Source organism: Triticum dicoccoides, chromosome 1B (assembly GCF_002162155.2).
Source record: "Triticum dicoccoides isolate Atlit2015 ecotype Zavitan chromosome 1B, WEW_v2.0, whole genome shotgun sequence".
NCBI lineage: Eukaryota > Viridiplantae > Streptophyta > Magnoliopsida > Poales > Poaceae > Triticum > Triticum dicoccoides.
The window spans coordinates 275,799,536-275,814,619 of NC_041381.1; the positions used below are offsets into that span (position 1 = coordinate 275,799,536).

The 15,084-nt window shown below is 48.9% G+C and overlaps 1 protein-coding gene across 1 annotated transcript; it reads left to right on the top strand.

Annotated features, from left to right (window-relative positions):
• Window positions 1-303: 303 nt before the first annotated feature.
• Window positions 304-10,383, top strand: LOC119331193 (ras-related protein Rab11D-like). The gene is made up of 2 exons (XM_037604367.1): window positions 304-630; window positions 9,634-10,383. The coding sequence occupies exons 1-2, from the start codon at window positions 419-421 to the stop codon at window positions 10,070-10,072; spliced, it is 651 nt and encodes a 216-aa protein (XP_037460264.1). The 5' UTR covers window positions 304-418; the 3' UTR covers window positions 10,073-10,383.
• Window positions 10,384-15,084: the final 4,701 nt, after the last annotated feature.

Genomic DNA, 15,084 nt, shown 5'->3' on the forward strand with positions numbered 1-15,084 from the left:
CAAAGGGTCAAAACACGAAGGGGCTGTTTGCTTTGTGACTAATTTTAACAAAGGTTGCCACATCTAAAGTTAGGTAAATTTGACTAACTTACGTGAGTGTTTGGTTCAAGCCACACCTTAGGCAAGCCACACTTAGACCCCACATGGTATACACATAAAAAATATGACAAAATTCTCTTAGGCTTGTCAACTTGTGGCTTTCATTTTGATGAACTAACCTTAAACAAATTTGACAAAAATGCATGGCAAAGTGTGGGCAAAAAGCCTCGAAAATTGGCCTCGCTTCGACTCAAATCAAAACCCCAACCTCCGACACGCAGCGCTCCGCCCACGCGCACTTCAGCTCCACGACCCACGCGCCTCGCTCGCTCACTCCTCCGGCTGCCGCCAACGCCGCCGTTCTGCACGAGCGAAGACGATGGCGAGCGGGGAGAAGGTGGACTATGTGTTTAAAGTGGTGCTGATCGGGGACTCGGCCGTCGGCAAGTCGCAGATCCTGGCGCGGTTCGCGCGCAACGAGTTCAGCCTCGACTCCAAGGCCACCATCGGTGTCGAGTTCCAGACGCGCACGCTCGTCATCGACCACAAGTCCGTCAAGGCCCAGATCTGGGACACCGCCGGCCAGGAGAGGCAAGAACCTACTGCTCTCCTGCACTTCGATTTCATCCCATCTTTTCGCTTAGATCTGCCCCCTCCCATGACATGGCAATTTCCCTGAGGATTTCTCAGTGTTTCGTTGTGTGGCTTGCTTGGTGCCGACTGCCGAGTAGTGAGCTAACACAGTTCGCTCTCGTTTTATGGTTCAGACTAGTCCGAATTTTTGTTACGTTTATATCGCTACCTTGTTTGTGCGCTTACGCTCTGTAGAATGTCTTGGTCACTATAGATGTACAGCTTACATTTCGTACGGTTGTTAAAATGGTACTCCCTCTGTTTCCATGACGAGTAAATCGGAATGGAGGGAGTAGATCTCTACTCCACCGTGGTTGAAGTGGATGATTTGCCTTGCACTCTGCCAAATGGGCAGGGTAATTTGATACAGACCATAGATCCACCATGCGATGCTTGAGCTTTAAGTCTGGCCGCTAAGATTAAGTGTGTCTTGTTAGTTGGATTGATGGAGAGGAGATTTTGTAACCACGGATGGAAAATTTACTACTAAATAAAACAGCTTCGGTAAATGGTGTCAAATTTAGCAAGGTATGGGTGGTAATCAAGATTTTTTATTGGATATTGTATGTATGTATTTAAGTGTTTTTTTACTTGTGACTTGTGAGATACAGTACAGTCTTTTGGTTGAATGGGTGATGAATATATTTGGCATTAGGCAAGTTGGAATAATAGGAATATAGGATGGGTTAACATTGAAAATGTATGATACTTTGCCTTATCAGCTACATCTGTTCTTTTAGTTGAAGAAAGTATTCCCCTATTATCTCTGCCTTTAATTTAAATTTGTAGAAAGATTATTTCACTTTTGAGGTGCAAACACCTGGTACTGTTGCACATGAGTCACTAGAGTTTTGGCACATCCTCTTTTTTTAAGTTTGTTGATGGAAAAGAGTATACATTCTCATGGCATGTGAATCCTCAATATGTCCTATTCAGTGATGTCGAATGACATTTTTCTATTCAAAGCATTAGATCGTGCTTGAGAAACAAGTTAACAAATTTTCACGAACCTACCAGTCCTTATCCAGTTAATATTCTTGACTAGACAGGAGGAGCAAAGTTGATTTGCAAATCAAACGTGTGTACATGTGATCGTTTGATTACCTTACAGTCATTAACTTGGTGACTCGTCTCTCACTCATTACTCATTTGAGTTAGATTCTTTAATTGCAAACAATAAGGTCATGCCACGCTCATTCCCCCGGTCTCATGGAAAAAGGGTGGCCAAAGTGCTTGTACTTGTAGAAGAACAATCTGATATGTTTTGTGAATGAGCCAAAACATTGATATGCCTGTTTCTGAGTTAGTTATTTATGATAGTGTGCAACCAGTTGACAGTTTTTTTTTGCGGGTGAAACCAGTTGACAGTTGTTGGACTGACATACTAGTGAAATTAACTAAAGTATCAGTATTACATTGTTATTTGTGGAAAAAAAACCAAGTATTGCATTAAATTTAATAATTTATGGCTTATTTCTTTAAAAAATACAGTTTTGCTAAAGCACATCTAGATGCGCCATAAGTATTACACATCTAAGTCCTATGTCATTGATCTTACATTGAGATTCGTGTCGATATTTTCTTTTTCTTTTTTCTTTTTCCTCTTTATGCTTGATTCACTCACTTAGATGTGCAATAACTAGAGCACATCTAGATGTGCCCTAGACACACCCTAAAAAATAATGCACTTCTTGAATATTTCAATGGAGCCAAAACTAAGGCATAATTTATTCTTGAAGTCGAAAAAATGCGACTTAGATCTCTTCTGTGATTTCCAATCAGGAGATTTGGGGTACAAATATTTAGTTTATAATTTCTGGGATCCGTCTCTTGTTTATAGATGTGATGGTTAACTGTTCCATCAAGCTAAAGAATTCGTTTAGTTCCTTTAGCTGTGTTTGTACTTTACTTTCCTGATATGGTCTTTAAGTTCCAAACTTCCAATTCATCTATTATTATTCTATTATTAAAACAAGGGGCAAACAAGCCACCACACGTGTCCCCATAGACCAAATTATCTGCTACATCGACTGCTATGTTGGGTCCTAATTATAATATTAGAGATTTAAAATCAAACTATGCACACATCTCTGAGCTACAATTTTTTTTTGAGAAGTCCTATATAAAAGTAATAAACAAACAAAACCAGCAGCGAGCCACCAATAGAACCAATTAGACCCAGCATGTACTAGATGTAATTGTTAGAACAGGGTTGTGCTGTGTGTGTAGTTATCATATTGTATAGGGGCTTCTTTGCTTATTTCCCTTCATGTATATGTGCTGGCCTGTTGGCCCGATGGAATATAGGCTCACTTCATAACATGGTATAAGAGCTAGGGTTAGGTTCCCCAGCCGCCGCCGCCGCCTCTGGTCGCCGCCGCCGCCGCCGCGGCCGCCGCCGGCCGCCGCTCCTCTCTTCATCGAGCCTCTCCCCTCTTCTTCCTGGTAGCTGCTGCCGCCTGCTGGTCCAGGCCGCCGCCGTTCCAGGCCGCTGCTGCCGCCGTCCTTCCCGGCCGGCGCCGCCGCCTCAACGTGCTGCTGCTGCTCTTCAACGAGCTGCTGCTGCTGCTGCTCCTCTTCTCTGCTGCTGCTGCTGCTCTTCTTCAACGAGCTGCTGCTGCTGCTCTTCTTCAACGAGCTGCTGCTGCTGCTCTTCAAAGTGCGGCTGCTGCTGCTCTTCTCCTCCTGGTCTGCTGCTGCCATCAAGTTGTGCCTCCTGCTGCTGCTGGTCTTCAACGAGCTGCTGTTGCTGCTCTGCTGCAATGGCGCCCTCCACCACCACCGGTGCTGTCCCAGTCCCACGATGTCCTGTTATCTTCAACGGACAGAACTACAGGGACTGGGTGCAGCACATGAAGCTGCACATGAGGGGCCAGCTGGTCTGGGAGCACCTCTCTGGTGCTCTGCCTTGTCCCCTGCTGCCCACTCCTCCAGCTGAGTTGGCCTTCCCTGTTGATGCCGATGAAACCAAGCAACGTGAGATGCTAGATGCTTTTGAAGAGGCCACTGAAGAGTATCAGAATCAACTCCACTTATACAAGCAATGGACAAATGATGATGCTCGAGCCTCTTCTATCTTGGTGAACAACATGGATGTTGATCTCACCATGGATGTGGTGGCCCTTACCACTGCATATCAGATGTGGGAGCACCTTCGCCATCGCTATGAGTCTACAGGGGATGCCATGTATCTCTCTGTTGTTCGTCAAGAGCAACAACTACAACAGGGAGATGCTACTGTGGATGATTTCTACAAGGAGATGTCGGCGGTGTGGCGCCAATTGGACTCTCTGGGAGCTGATGTTTGTCGCAGATGTCAGTGTTGTGTGCGGCAACAAGCTAAGCTGGAGGTTCGTCGCCTCTACGACTTCCTCACTCGCCTCCGGCCGGAGTTCGAGCAGAGTCGTGCTCAGCTATTGGCACGCCATCCTCGGCTCTCTACTCTGGAGGCCCTTGCTGAGGTGCGATCTGAGGAGGTGCGCCTACGGAGCACGGGCTTATTGCCATCCTCTTCAGCAGTCCTGGCTGCCCGCGTTCCACCACCGCTGCCTGGTGTGCCCTCTTCTACACAGGTGGCAACAACCTCCACTAGTGCTTTCTGCAACTACTGCAAGCAGGATGGTCACATGATCACGGAGTGTATCAAGAGGAGGAAACAGGGTCGCCGTGGTGGCCGTCCTCACAAGGACTCGGGAGGCTCCTCTAATTTTCGTGAGGGCTCCCTTGAGAAGGTTCACCAGGAGATGCTCACCTTGCTGCGCCGCCTTACTGCTTCTGCACCATCCTCAGGTTCTGCTGGTTCTGCTGGTCAGACGTCTGGTCCACCACCGCACTCTTTGTCAGGTACATCTTTGCCCTGGATTCTTGATTCTGGGGCCTCCTTCCACATGACACCACACAGAGATCATCTTTGTGCTGTCAATTCCGTGCCTTCTCCTCTTACAGTTCAGACTGCAGATGGCACTTCTCTTTCTGTTGCCGCAAGAGGGACTCTTTCCACGTCTTCTTTTCATGTCCCTGCCGTTTCTCATGTTCCTAAACTGACTATGCAACTTCTATCTGCTGGTCAACTTACTGACTTGGGTTGTCGTGTTATTCTGGATTCTGACTCTTGTTGTGTTCAGGATCGTCGTACGGGGACTCTGGTTGGGATCGGTCCTCGGCGCCATGACTCTCAGCGCCTTTGGGAGCTCGATTGGCTGCGCCTTCCTTCCGCTGCGTCCTCTAGCCAGTCGGACATCACCACCCCTTTTGCTTCAGCTGCCACCTCCACCACATCCTTCGCTCAGTGGCATCATCGATTGGGTCACATTTGTGGCTCTCGCTTGTCTTCTTTGGTTAGGAGTGGTGTTCTAGGGTCTGTATCTGGTGATAGTTCACTAACTTGTATGGGTTGTAAGCTTGGCAAGCAGATACAACTTCCATATCCCTCTAGTAATTCTGTTTCTCAACGACCTTTTGAACTTGTTCACTCTGATGTATGGGGTCCTGCCCCCTTTGTTTCGAAAGGGGGTCACAAATATTATATAATTTTCATTGATGATTTTTCTCGCCACACTTGGATCTACTTTATGTCATCTCGTAGTCAAGTGCTTCAAATTTACAAGTCGTTTGCTACCATGGTTCGCACTCAGTATGATTCCTCTGTTCGAGTTTTTCGTGCTGATTCGGCTGGCGAGTACTTATCTCGTGCGCTTCGTGGTTTCCTTGCTGAACAGGGTACCCTTCCTCAGTATTCCTGTCCTGACTGCTCAATCTGTTGAATGTGTTTTCCTTGGCTACAGTTTGGAGCACAAAGGTTACCGTTGCTGGGACCCTATTGCTCGAAGACTGAGAATCTCCAAAGATGTCACTTTTGATGAGTCTCGCTCCTTCTACCCTCGTCATTCTTCTACTGCCACAACCGAGTCGTTAGTCGAGCCTCTCTCTTTTTTGACTCTACCTGATTCTTCACCTTTATGGTCACCTGGTAGGTCCACTCCTAGCCTTTCACCTGTGTCTGCTCATGAGCTTCAGCTTACACAGGATGAGGTTTCTATTCCTGACTCTCCTACTCGGGTTGAGCCATCCACTCTCTCTCCTTTTCCTTTTACCTACTCCCGTTGTGCTCAACACCCTTCTCCCTCTGATGCGCCACCTTCCACTTCCCCTCTCTCTCTCCGCTTCCTTTTGTCTACTCCCGTCGTGCTCGGCACCCTTCTCCCTCGGATGCGCCCACTTCCACTTCCACTCCTTCCCTGTTGGGTCCCATTCCTTCAGAACCACCTACCCCTCCTGCTCCTCGGTATAATCTGCGTGATCGCCACACTCTCCAGCCTCCTGCGTACTATGTTGCTGCTGCTACCACTCTTGTTGAGCCGTCTACATATCGTGAGGCTGCTGCTCATTCTGAATGGCAGCATGCTATGGCAGAGGAAATTCATGCTCTTGAGCGCACAGGCACTTGGGACCTTGTACCCCTGCCTACAGGCGTTAGACCCATCACTTGCAAATGGGTCTACAAGGTTAAGACACATTCAGATGGTTCTCTCGTGCGCTACAAAGCTCGTCTTGTTGCGCGTGGCTTCTAGCAGGAGTATGGTCGTGACTATGATGAGACTTTTGCTCCTGTTGCTCACATGACCACTGTTCGCACTCTTTTGGCTGTTGCTGCTGTTCGGCAGTGGTCCATCTCTCAATTAGATGTCAAGAATGCCTTCTTGAATGGTGAGCTGCGGGAAGTGGTCTATATGCAGCCGCCTCGTGGCTATACTGTCTCTGATGGCACTGTCTGTCGCCTTCGGCGCGCTCTTTATGGGCTGAAACAAGCTCCTCGTACCTGGTTTGAGCGTTTCTCCGCCGTCATCACAAGGATCGGGTTCTCTGCTAGTGTTCATGATCCTGCTCTGTTTATTCACACTTCTCCTTGCGGTCGCACCCTTTTACTACTCTATGTTGATGACATGATTATCACAGGGGCTGACCACCAATTCATTGATTTTGTGAAGAAACGTCTACATGAGCAATTCTTGATGACTGATTTGGGTTCTCTTCGCTACTTTCTTGGACTTGAGATCATTTCTTCCCCTGAGGGTATTTATCTCTCTCAAGAGAAGTACATCCAAGATCTTCTCACTCGTGCCTGCCTCACTGATCAGCGCACGGTTGACACTCCTATGGAGTTTGGTCTCCATCTTCGTCCTGGTGAGGGTGAACCCCTTGCAGATCCCACACGCTACCGCCATCTTGTTGGGAGCCTTGTCTATCTAGGCATCACTCGTCTTGACATTTCTTATGCTGTGCACATTCTAAGTCAGTTTGTCTCTGCTCCCACTCAACTTCACTACAGTCACCTTCTTCGTGTTCTTCGTTACCTTCGTGGTACCGTGACTCGTCGCTTATTCTTCCCTCGCTCCAGCTCTCTTCAGCTTCAGGCCTACTGTGATGCTACCTGGGCCAGCGATCCCACTGATCGCCGCTCTCTCTCTGCCTATTGTGTTTTTCTTGGCTCCTCCCTGATTGCCTGGAAGACCAAGAAGCAGAATGCTGTATCTCGCTCCAGTGCTGAGGCTGAGCTGCGAGCTATGGCGTCCGTGACTGCAGAAATTACTTGGCTACGATGGCTTCTTCAGGATTTTGGTGTTTCCACTGCTACACCGACCCCTCTGCTCTCCGACAGCACTGGGGCACTCAGCATTGCCCGTGATCCTGTTAAGCATGAGCTCACCAAGCACATCGGTGTTGATGCCTCCTACACTCGTTCTCAGGTGCAAGACAGAATTGTGGTCCCTCAGTATGTGCCCTCGGAGCTTCAGCTTGCTGATTTTCTGACGAAAGCTCAGACATGGTCCCAACACAGCTTTTTCCTGTCCAAACTCGGTGTCCAAGATCCCCCTTGAGTTTGAGGGGGGGTGTTAGAACAGGGTTGTGCTGTGTGTGTAGTTATCATATTGTATAGGGGCTTCTTTGCTTATTTCCCTTCATGTATATGTGCTGGCCTGTTGGCCCGATGGAATATAGGCTCACTTCATAACAGTAATGACATCATGACTTAAGTCAGCAGTTAATCAACATGTTGTACGTAGGTTTAGGGTCCTTATGGGTTCGTAAACATATGACTTTCACATATTTTCGCCCCTCGTTTGAAAGTATATGGCTTCCAAGAATGTGCGTGGTCGATTTGTTTTAAGTTGGACTACCAACAGATACAAAAAAAATATTGGCAAAGTAAACTTTCATAGTACCATTCATCATTAGTAATGTTTTTATAATTATTTAGTAGCATGTGGCTGCAAAAAACAATGGTAAAATATGCATATTGGAAACCATGCCAATATGTTGAACGCCATCTAATTACGTGGGCGGAGCAAGTATTGCATCGTATAAATTGCCAAATAGCAAATCATATACTCCCCCCGATCCAAATTAATTGTCGTAGCTCTAGTACAACTTTGTACTAAAGTTGTACTAGAGCTGCGACAATTAATTTGTATCGGAGAAGTTGTACTAGAGCTGCGACAATTAATTTGGATCGGAGGCAGTATTTGTCTTTATTGCTAAGGCGGACACAATGGTGGCTTTAAGCGAGTAAGATATATGTGCATTTTTTTTCCAGTGAATATGCACTTATAATTTTATTTTTGGAAGATAATAGTTTGACATGTCTAGCAATATGATAAACATCAGCCTAAATTTAAGTCCAGAAGGTGCTGAAATGAGGTGAGGAGGCTGACTGATAATAACCTTGAATGCATGGGTAGGAGAAATAAGCAAAAACAGGGGCATGATTAGGAAAAAAAAAAACTATGATGAGAGGGACTTGAAAAACAAGCAGATAACTTTTAAGCAATGAATTAAGGAAGTATGCAATGGGACATTTCAGTTGTGCTAAAGAAGGTCAATGCAAAACAGCATAGACAATATGAGAAAGAGCAGTTGGTGATGTAAGTGAGATGATTTATTGTCAAATATTTGATAATAGATGGTCACTTGACATAGAGTTAAGTCTAAGATTAACTAGGGAGGAAGCATAGAGATGCATGACGCTGTAACAATTGAAAATCATCATAACAAATCCAAGTTTGACAAATCCAATGAGGTGGGTGGACACAGAAAGATCACGAGGCTCAAGTAGGAGAGTAGTTAGTGAAAATTTCATCAAAAAACTATTAGTAAGAAGATAAACATGATGCACTTGGCCTTATGTTGGTCATGTTTATCATAACAAGCTGGTGCACTTAACAGCAATATTACCATTGAGGTGTGATCAGTTTCCACGAGACATTCATTTCAAATATGTTTTGAATGATGGTTGATTGCATGACATTTTCTAAAGAAAAAATATATAACAATATATATTAAATTGTCTTGCCACGCAAGCGTGTAGCCCATTGTTAGTTACCCACTTTTTATCTGCCACCGATCTCTTGAACTGCACACAAGCATAATTACCCTCAAATTTTTATAGTTCAAAGTTCCAAAATTGGGCAACTACTTGTAACAATTTCTTTGGGTGTTCTCAGAAGCTCTCCTATTGTAGGCTACAAGAATGAACAACTCTTGCAATGTTTTATTCAAATGCTTTCACTAGCTTTTCCTCCTGTAACTTGTTCTCTAAAACCAGGTCATGTGCTGCTTACATATCTATTTTTTTGCCACCAGAGCTTTGTTGTTTCTGGCTGCTTTTACTTTTTCCATCTCGTTTAAACTGTGTCTGGTTTTTGCACTTGTATTCTGTGGAATAGGTTGCGTCCTACAAGCTCTATAGTTGGATGCTATATTTTAGAGAACTATACTACACATGCAGTTGTGAATTGTGGGTAGGAAAAGGCAACATTCCTAGCTGGTTGAGTTGGAGAAAATATTTGTGGTTTTCTCTAGTTAAAGCATGAAGCTTTAGTGTCCTACTATTCGATATGTTTGCTCAACGTTGTTGTACGCCCAGTTACCAACTTCACATGCTGGTCGTTTCAATTACTGCAGGTACAGAGCTGTCACGAGCGCATATTACAGAGGCGCTTTGGGAGCTCTGCTAGTCTATGACATCACCAAGCGCCAGAGCTTTGACCACATACCTCGCTGGCTGGAGGAACTCCGAGGTCATGCAGACAAAAACATTGTCATCATGCTGGTTGGCAATAAGAGCGACCTTGAAGATGAGCGGGCTGTTAGCACTGAGGATGCCAAAGAGTTTGCCGAGAAGGAGAACCTCTTCTTCCTGGAGACGTCTGCGCTGCAGGCCACCAATGTCGAAAGCGCCTTCCAGACTGTCTTGTCAGAGATCTTCAAGATCCACAGCAAGAAGAACATTGTGACCGACCCAAAGGCCAATGGTGCTGCGCCGCCGCTGGCCGGCAAGAAGGTTCTTGTCCCAGGCCCAGCACAGGAGATCCCAAAGAGCAAGTGCTGCAGTTCTATGTAATCTCTCCTACCAGATTTGTTGGATTTGTGTGTGTTTTTCACGCTGTCTGGATATACATCCCTACTGAGGTAGTCTTAGGTTTCAAGTATTGGTTCATTTGGTGAGATGGATGGGGTCGGTGGCAGAGCAAGATTTTGCACTCGTCTCCACTGACTATGAGGTTAGGGAGTGAGCAGATGAACTCCCTTTTCATAGGTCCGAGCCGTGGGGTTGATTATCAATTACCGTGTATGATGACTCAGAACACCATCAAGCCTTTATGTAATGTTATACATATATTATATACTAGCTCATATGCTGATGCGTTGCTACGGCAGAAGAAGAAAAAACTCTTAGATTGAAAAATGTTTTATTATATCATGGGACGGAGCTTACAAAACATCTTATATTATGGGATAGACGAAAACATAGCTATCTGGAAGCACATCCCTTTGATTGCCCCATCGTAGAGGCACCTGGGAGCGCATCCCTTTGATTGCCCCATCGTTTTGTACGCCTGATTGCCCCGTCGTTTTGTACGCCAAAATAAAATAAGACGGAAGTAGAACACCCTCTGATTGCTCCATTGTATGCAACTCTTTTAACATATAGTGTTAACAACACATATATGCAATATACAAAACACCTTATATTATGGGAAGGAGGGAGTAGAACGTAGCTACACCTAGAAAACCAGGTATTTACTGTAGGTTCTTCACTGGTTTTTGTGTTTTGGACAGGTTTAATCCCCCCCCCTCCCCACTGCGTGGTAAGCAGATGATAGATATTTTCTCCGTTCCTGGCATATCCCGTGCACTCCAGAAAATTCCCCTTTGTCGGTTGCCCATGTCCACTCCTTTCCTCCTTCCACCGTCTCACGTCCTCCTTCTCCTCTTCCTCCACCACCACCGCCACCTCCCACCTTCCTCTTCCACCTCCTATGCGCAACCTTCCACGGCTATGGGCCTCGCGATCCAGCCTCCTCTCTCCCCCCCGACTCCTAACACGCTGCCACCATCGGGAGAGGCCGGAGCACTCCTCACCAGTCTCCTCGCATGTTCCATGGATGCGTTCGGTGTCGGGGTTACGATCCTGACAATGAGTACTAGGGGTACGAAAGAGGGGCAAAGCCTAGCTACGACGTAGTTGTGACACCTGGTCTATACGAGTTCATGCCTCTCTCGGTGGAGGTAATAGCCCTACGTCTCGTTCCCGGAGGCTTGTTTTCTCTCGGGGTATGTGATTATAGGGAGTGCTGAACCCTTGCCTAGGAGGAGGAGGGCGGCTTATATAGAGTGCGCCGTAGCCCCATTTCTCCCACATTACAAGGGTGATTAATGGCTATAACTACGACAGTCACATGTGTTAATAGTGACAACTACAACAGTTACACGTGACGGTAGTCATGACTATGCTTAAAGCCCGACTTAAGACTACTCGACCGTTGCAGCTCCCACGTCGCCCCCTTTGCCTTTTTTGTCCGAGTGGTGGTGGCTGGCCCGACTAGAGGGAAGATGTCTGAGTGCCGTCGGTGTATCCAAGTGGATTTCTGGTTGTACGCATCCGAATGCGGTTACGGCCCAGGGACCTACCAATGATGGTGTGGGACCCTAGGTGGGCCTTAGATGTCATGTACTTGACCCTACTAGTAGTAGGTGACCCCATCATTAGCCCCCGAATCGGTTGGGCTTTCACGGACGGGTGATTTGAGTCTTTGGATTGGCCCGAGTGGTTCAGGTCATTCGACATTAGATCTCATCAGTTATCCTTGAGTGAAACCACAACGGATTCTGGACTAAAGGTTTTCCAAGTGATCGGACAATGTTGATCGCTGGGCAAAACTTGGCGGCATTCATGTATCTCTCCGGAGAGATAGACTAGGGGTCCGAGTGAGGACATGCCATGAAACTCGAGTGATGATGTCGGCGCGTGGGCTGACTTTCCAGAGAGACGTCACTCCTTATCCCAGGGGAATGCCAGCGCAGGCCATCTCTGAGTCCAAATTTATGAGGCGAGCGTCGTTGAGCCTAGTGAAAGGGCCAAGTTAACCCACGGAGGGACGTCAAGCTTATCCCATCGTGATCCTGAAGATGACTTCAGTCGGGTGTTTTACGTGTCTGAGTGCACGGGTACCCGCGAAGGGTGGTCAGTCGGACTGACTGGTGTCCTTTAGGAAAGGAGCGGTGAGCAATCAATCGGGTTGATTTGTTGCGGAAATTTTGGGATTCAAAATCGGACGTGCGCGCAGAAGGGTAAAGTCGTGGCTTAATGGGGAAAGTGGGGCATGACGCCTCTGTTTTCGCCCTGGAACCGCGGTTATCCTGCGCGCGCGATCGTTGCGGCTGCCGTCGATCCAGGGATCTGCGGCTGAGGATTTGCGGTGCGATTCCACTCGTGGTATAAAAGTTTTTTTTGGGGGGGGGGGTCTAGGGTAAATCCAGACCCCCTTTCTCCCCTCGAGCTCTTCGCACTCCGTCTCCTCCGCTCTGGCATTCAGCGCACACGCGAGCTCGAGTCGAATGGCGAAGGACTCCACCGCCAAGCTAGACAAGGTGAAGAAGGCTGGGAAGGCCACGTCGTGGAGCTCCGACCCTCCTGGCAGCTGCGGCGCAGGGGATTGGATCGCCTCACGCATCTCTGCGAAGCGACTGGAGGACCTTGCCGCGGAGGGACTCATCTCAGTAGACGGGTGGAGATGTCCAAGGGCGGGCGAGGTCGAGCCGAAGTCGCAGGAGGACGAGCGCGTCCTCTTGGTCACCCACATTGAGCAAGGTTTTTTGATGCCTCCTCACCCTTTCTTCCGTGCTTTCTTAGATTATTTTGGGGCGTAGCTCCATCATCTTCCTCTGAATGCCATCGTCCATCTTTCTGCCTTCATATCTCTTTGTGAGAACTTCATTGATTGTCACTCGCATTGGGGTTTGTTCAAGCAAATTTTCACATGCCGGTCCATGACCATGAAGAAGGACTCGCCGGCCAGCGAGAAGATCCATGTCACCAAGCTATGCGGAAGCTTGGGGATCTAGCTCAGGGGCGGCAGTACTTTCCCCATGAGCTTCCCCGACTCTGTCAAGGGGTGGAAGGGCACTTGGTTCTACTGTAGGGACATCCCCGGGGCCAACAGCCAGTCGGGCCTTCCCCCGAACTCGGCGGAGAGGGTGAGGGCCCCCGTGTCTTTCACATCAAAGACGAAAGAGAAGGTGGATGTGGGTATCCTGGCGAACGCCATGGTCGGGGTTGTGAATGCCGGTGTCAACGGGATGGATCTACTGGAGACATTCCTTAGTTGGTGGATTCAACTGTTGCGGGCTATGGCGCATCCCATGTGGTTGTATGAGGGTCTGAATGACCCCACTTGGGTGCACCAGGAGGAGCTCGCCGAGAAGGGTGTGGGTGGCAAGATCAGGGCCATCACCTCTGCTCGAGACAACCCACGCGGGGTCAGGAGGGTGTAACGCCTCGGATTCGATGCGCCAGGTGTCTGCCAGTTATTCATCGCCGTTGCCATGTCATTTGCTTGCGTGTTGCATTTTATCATGTCATCATGTGCATTTCATTTTGCATACGTGTTCGTCTCATGCATCCGAGCCTTTTCCCCGTTGTCCGTTTTGCAATCCGGCGCTCCTATGCCCTCCGGCGTCCCCTTTTAGTCTCTCGTTGTGAGCGGGTGTTAAACGTTCTCGGAATGGACCGAGTCTTGCCAAGCGGCCTTGGTATAACACCGGTAGACCGCCTGTCAAGTTTTGTGCCATTTGGAGGTCGTTTGGTACTCCAACGGTTAACCGCGTAGGCTGAAACCCCCCTTCTCTTTGCAGCCCAACACCCCTTCCAAAGTGGCCCAAAACCCATCCAAACCCCTTCCATGCTCTCGGTCGTTCAATCACGATCGTGTGGGCGAAAACCGCTCCTCATTTGGACTCTCCTAGCTCCCAGAAACTATAAATAGGTGCCTCCCCCGAAATTTCCGCAGATCAAACCCTAGCCTCGCTCTCTCTCCGCCGCCGGACACGTCCGCCCGCCGACGGACATGTCCGCCCCGCCGACCTCAGCCAACCTCCACGCGCCACATGGCCCGTCGCCGTTCCACCGCGCCGCGGCCCGCCGGGGCCCATCCGGGGCCCGCCCGGCCCGGTTCGACGCCCCGCCGCCTCCCGCGCCTCGCGGAGCCCCGCGCCGCCGCTCGCCGGACGTCGCCCGCCGATGCGCCTCGCCAGCGCCGTCGCCCCGGCCTCGTCCCTCGCCGCCGGCCATTTGGCCGTGGCCGCCGCCGCCCGCAGCTCCTCGCCCGCGCCGTCCCCAGCTCCGGCCGCCGCCCCCGGTCGCTGCGCCTCCGCCCTCGCCTCCCCGCCGACCTCTGCCCTACCGCCGCCTTCATGCGTCGGCCGGCGCATCGCCGTGCCCATGAGCCTCGCCGGACCTCGGCTCCTGCGCCGCCCCGCCGGTCCTCGGCTTCCGCGCCGCCCCTTCGGTCCCCGTCGACCGCCGCCGCTTTCCGCGCCTCCCGCGCCGCCAAGACCTCGCCGGAGACCGCCATCCTCGCCGGAGTTCGCTCCCCACCGGATCTGGGCGGGTGGATGAGATCCACCCGCTCGCGGATCCAAACAGCGCCAACTCCATCCCGGAACCGTTCCATCCCGTTGACTTTTGGAGGTTGTTTTTTTCTCTAAGTCCCCAAATCTGTGATATTATCATGCCATGTTTATCGCATCATATCTCTGCATCCGTAGCTCCGTTTTGTGCGTGTAATATGTCAAATTGTTCGCCTCAACGAGTACTTCATTTCATTCCATTGCATCATATTCATTTGAGCTCATCTTGATGCCTGAATCATCGTTGCAAGAGTGCTTCATGATGTTAATCTGCTGAAACTGTTATAACATGCACTTTTGTCATTTTTGCCATGTTTGATGTGTGCATCCTATGAGGTTGATGTCTACATGTGTTTTGAACTATGCCATGTCTTCTTTACAGAGGTGCTTGCCATGTATTTTTATGATCAATGTGGTGACTAGCACAAGCATGCAAACTAGGCT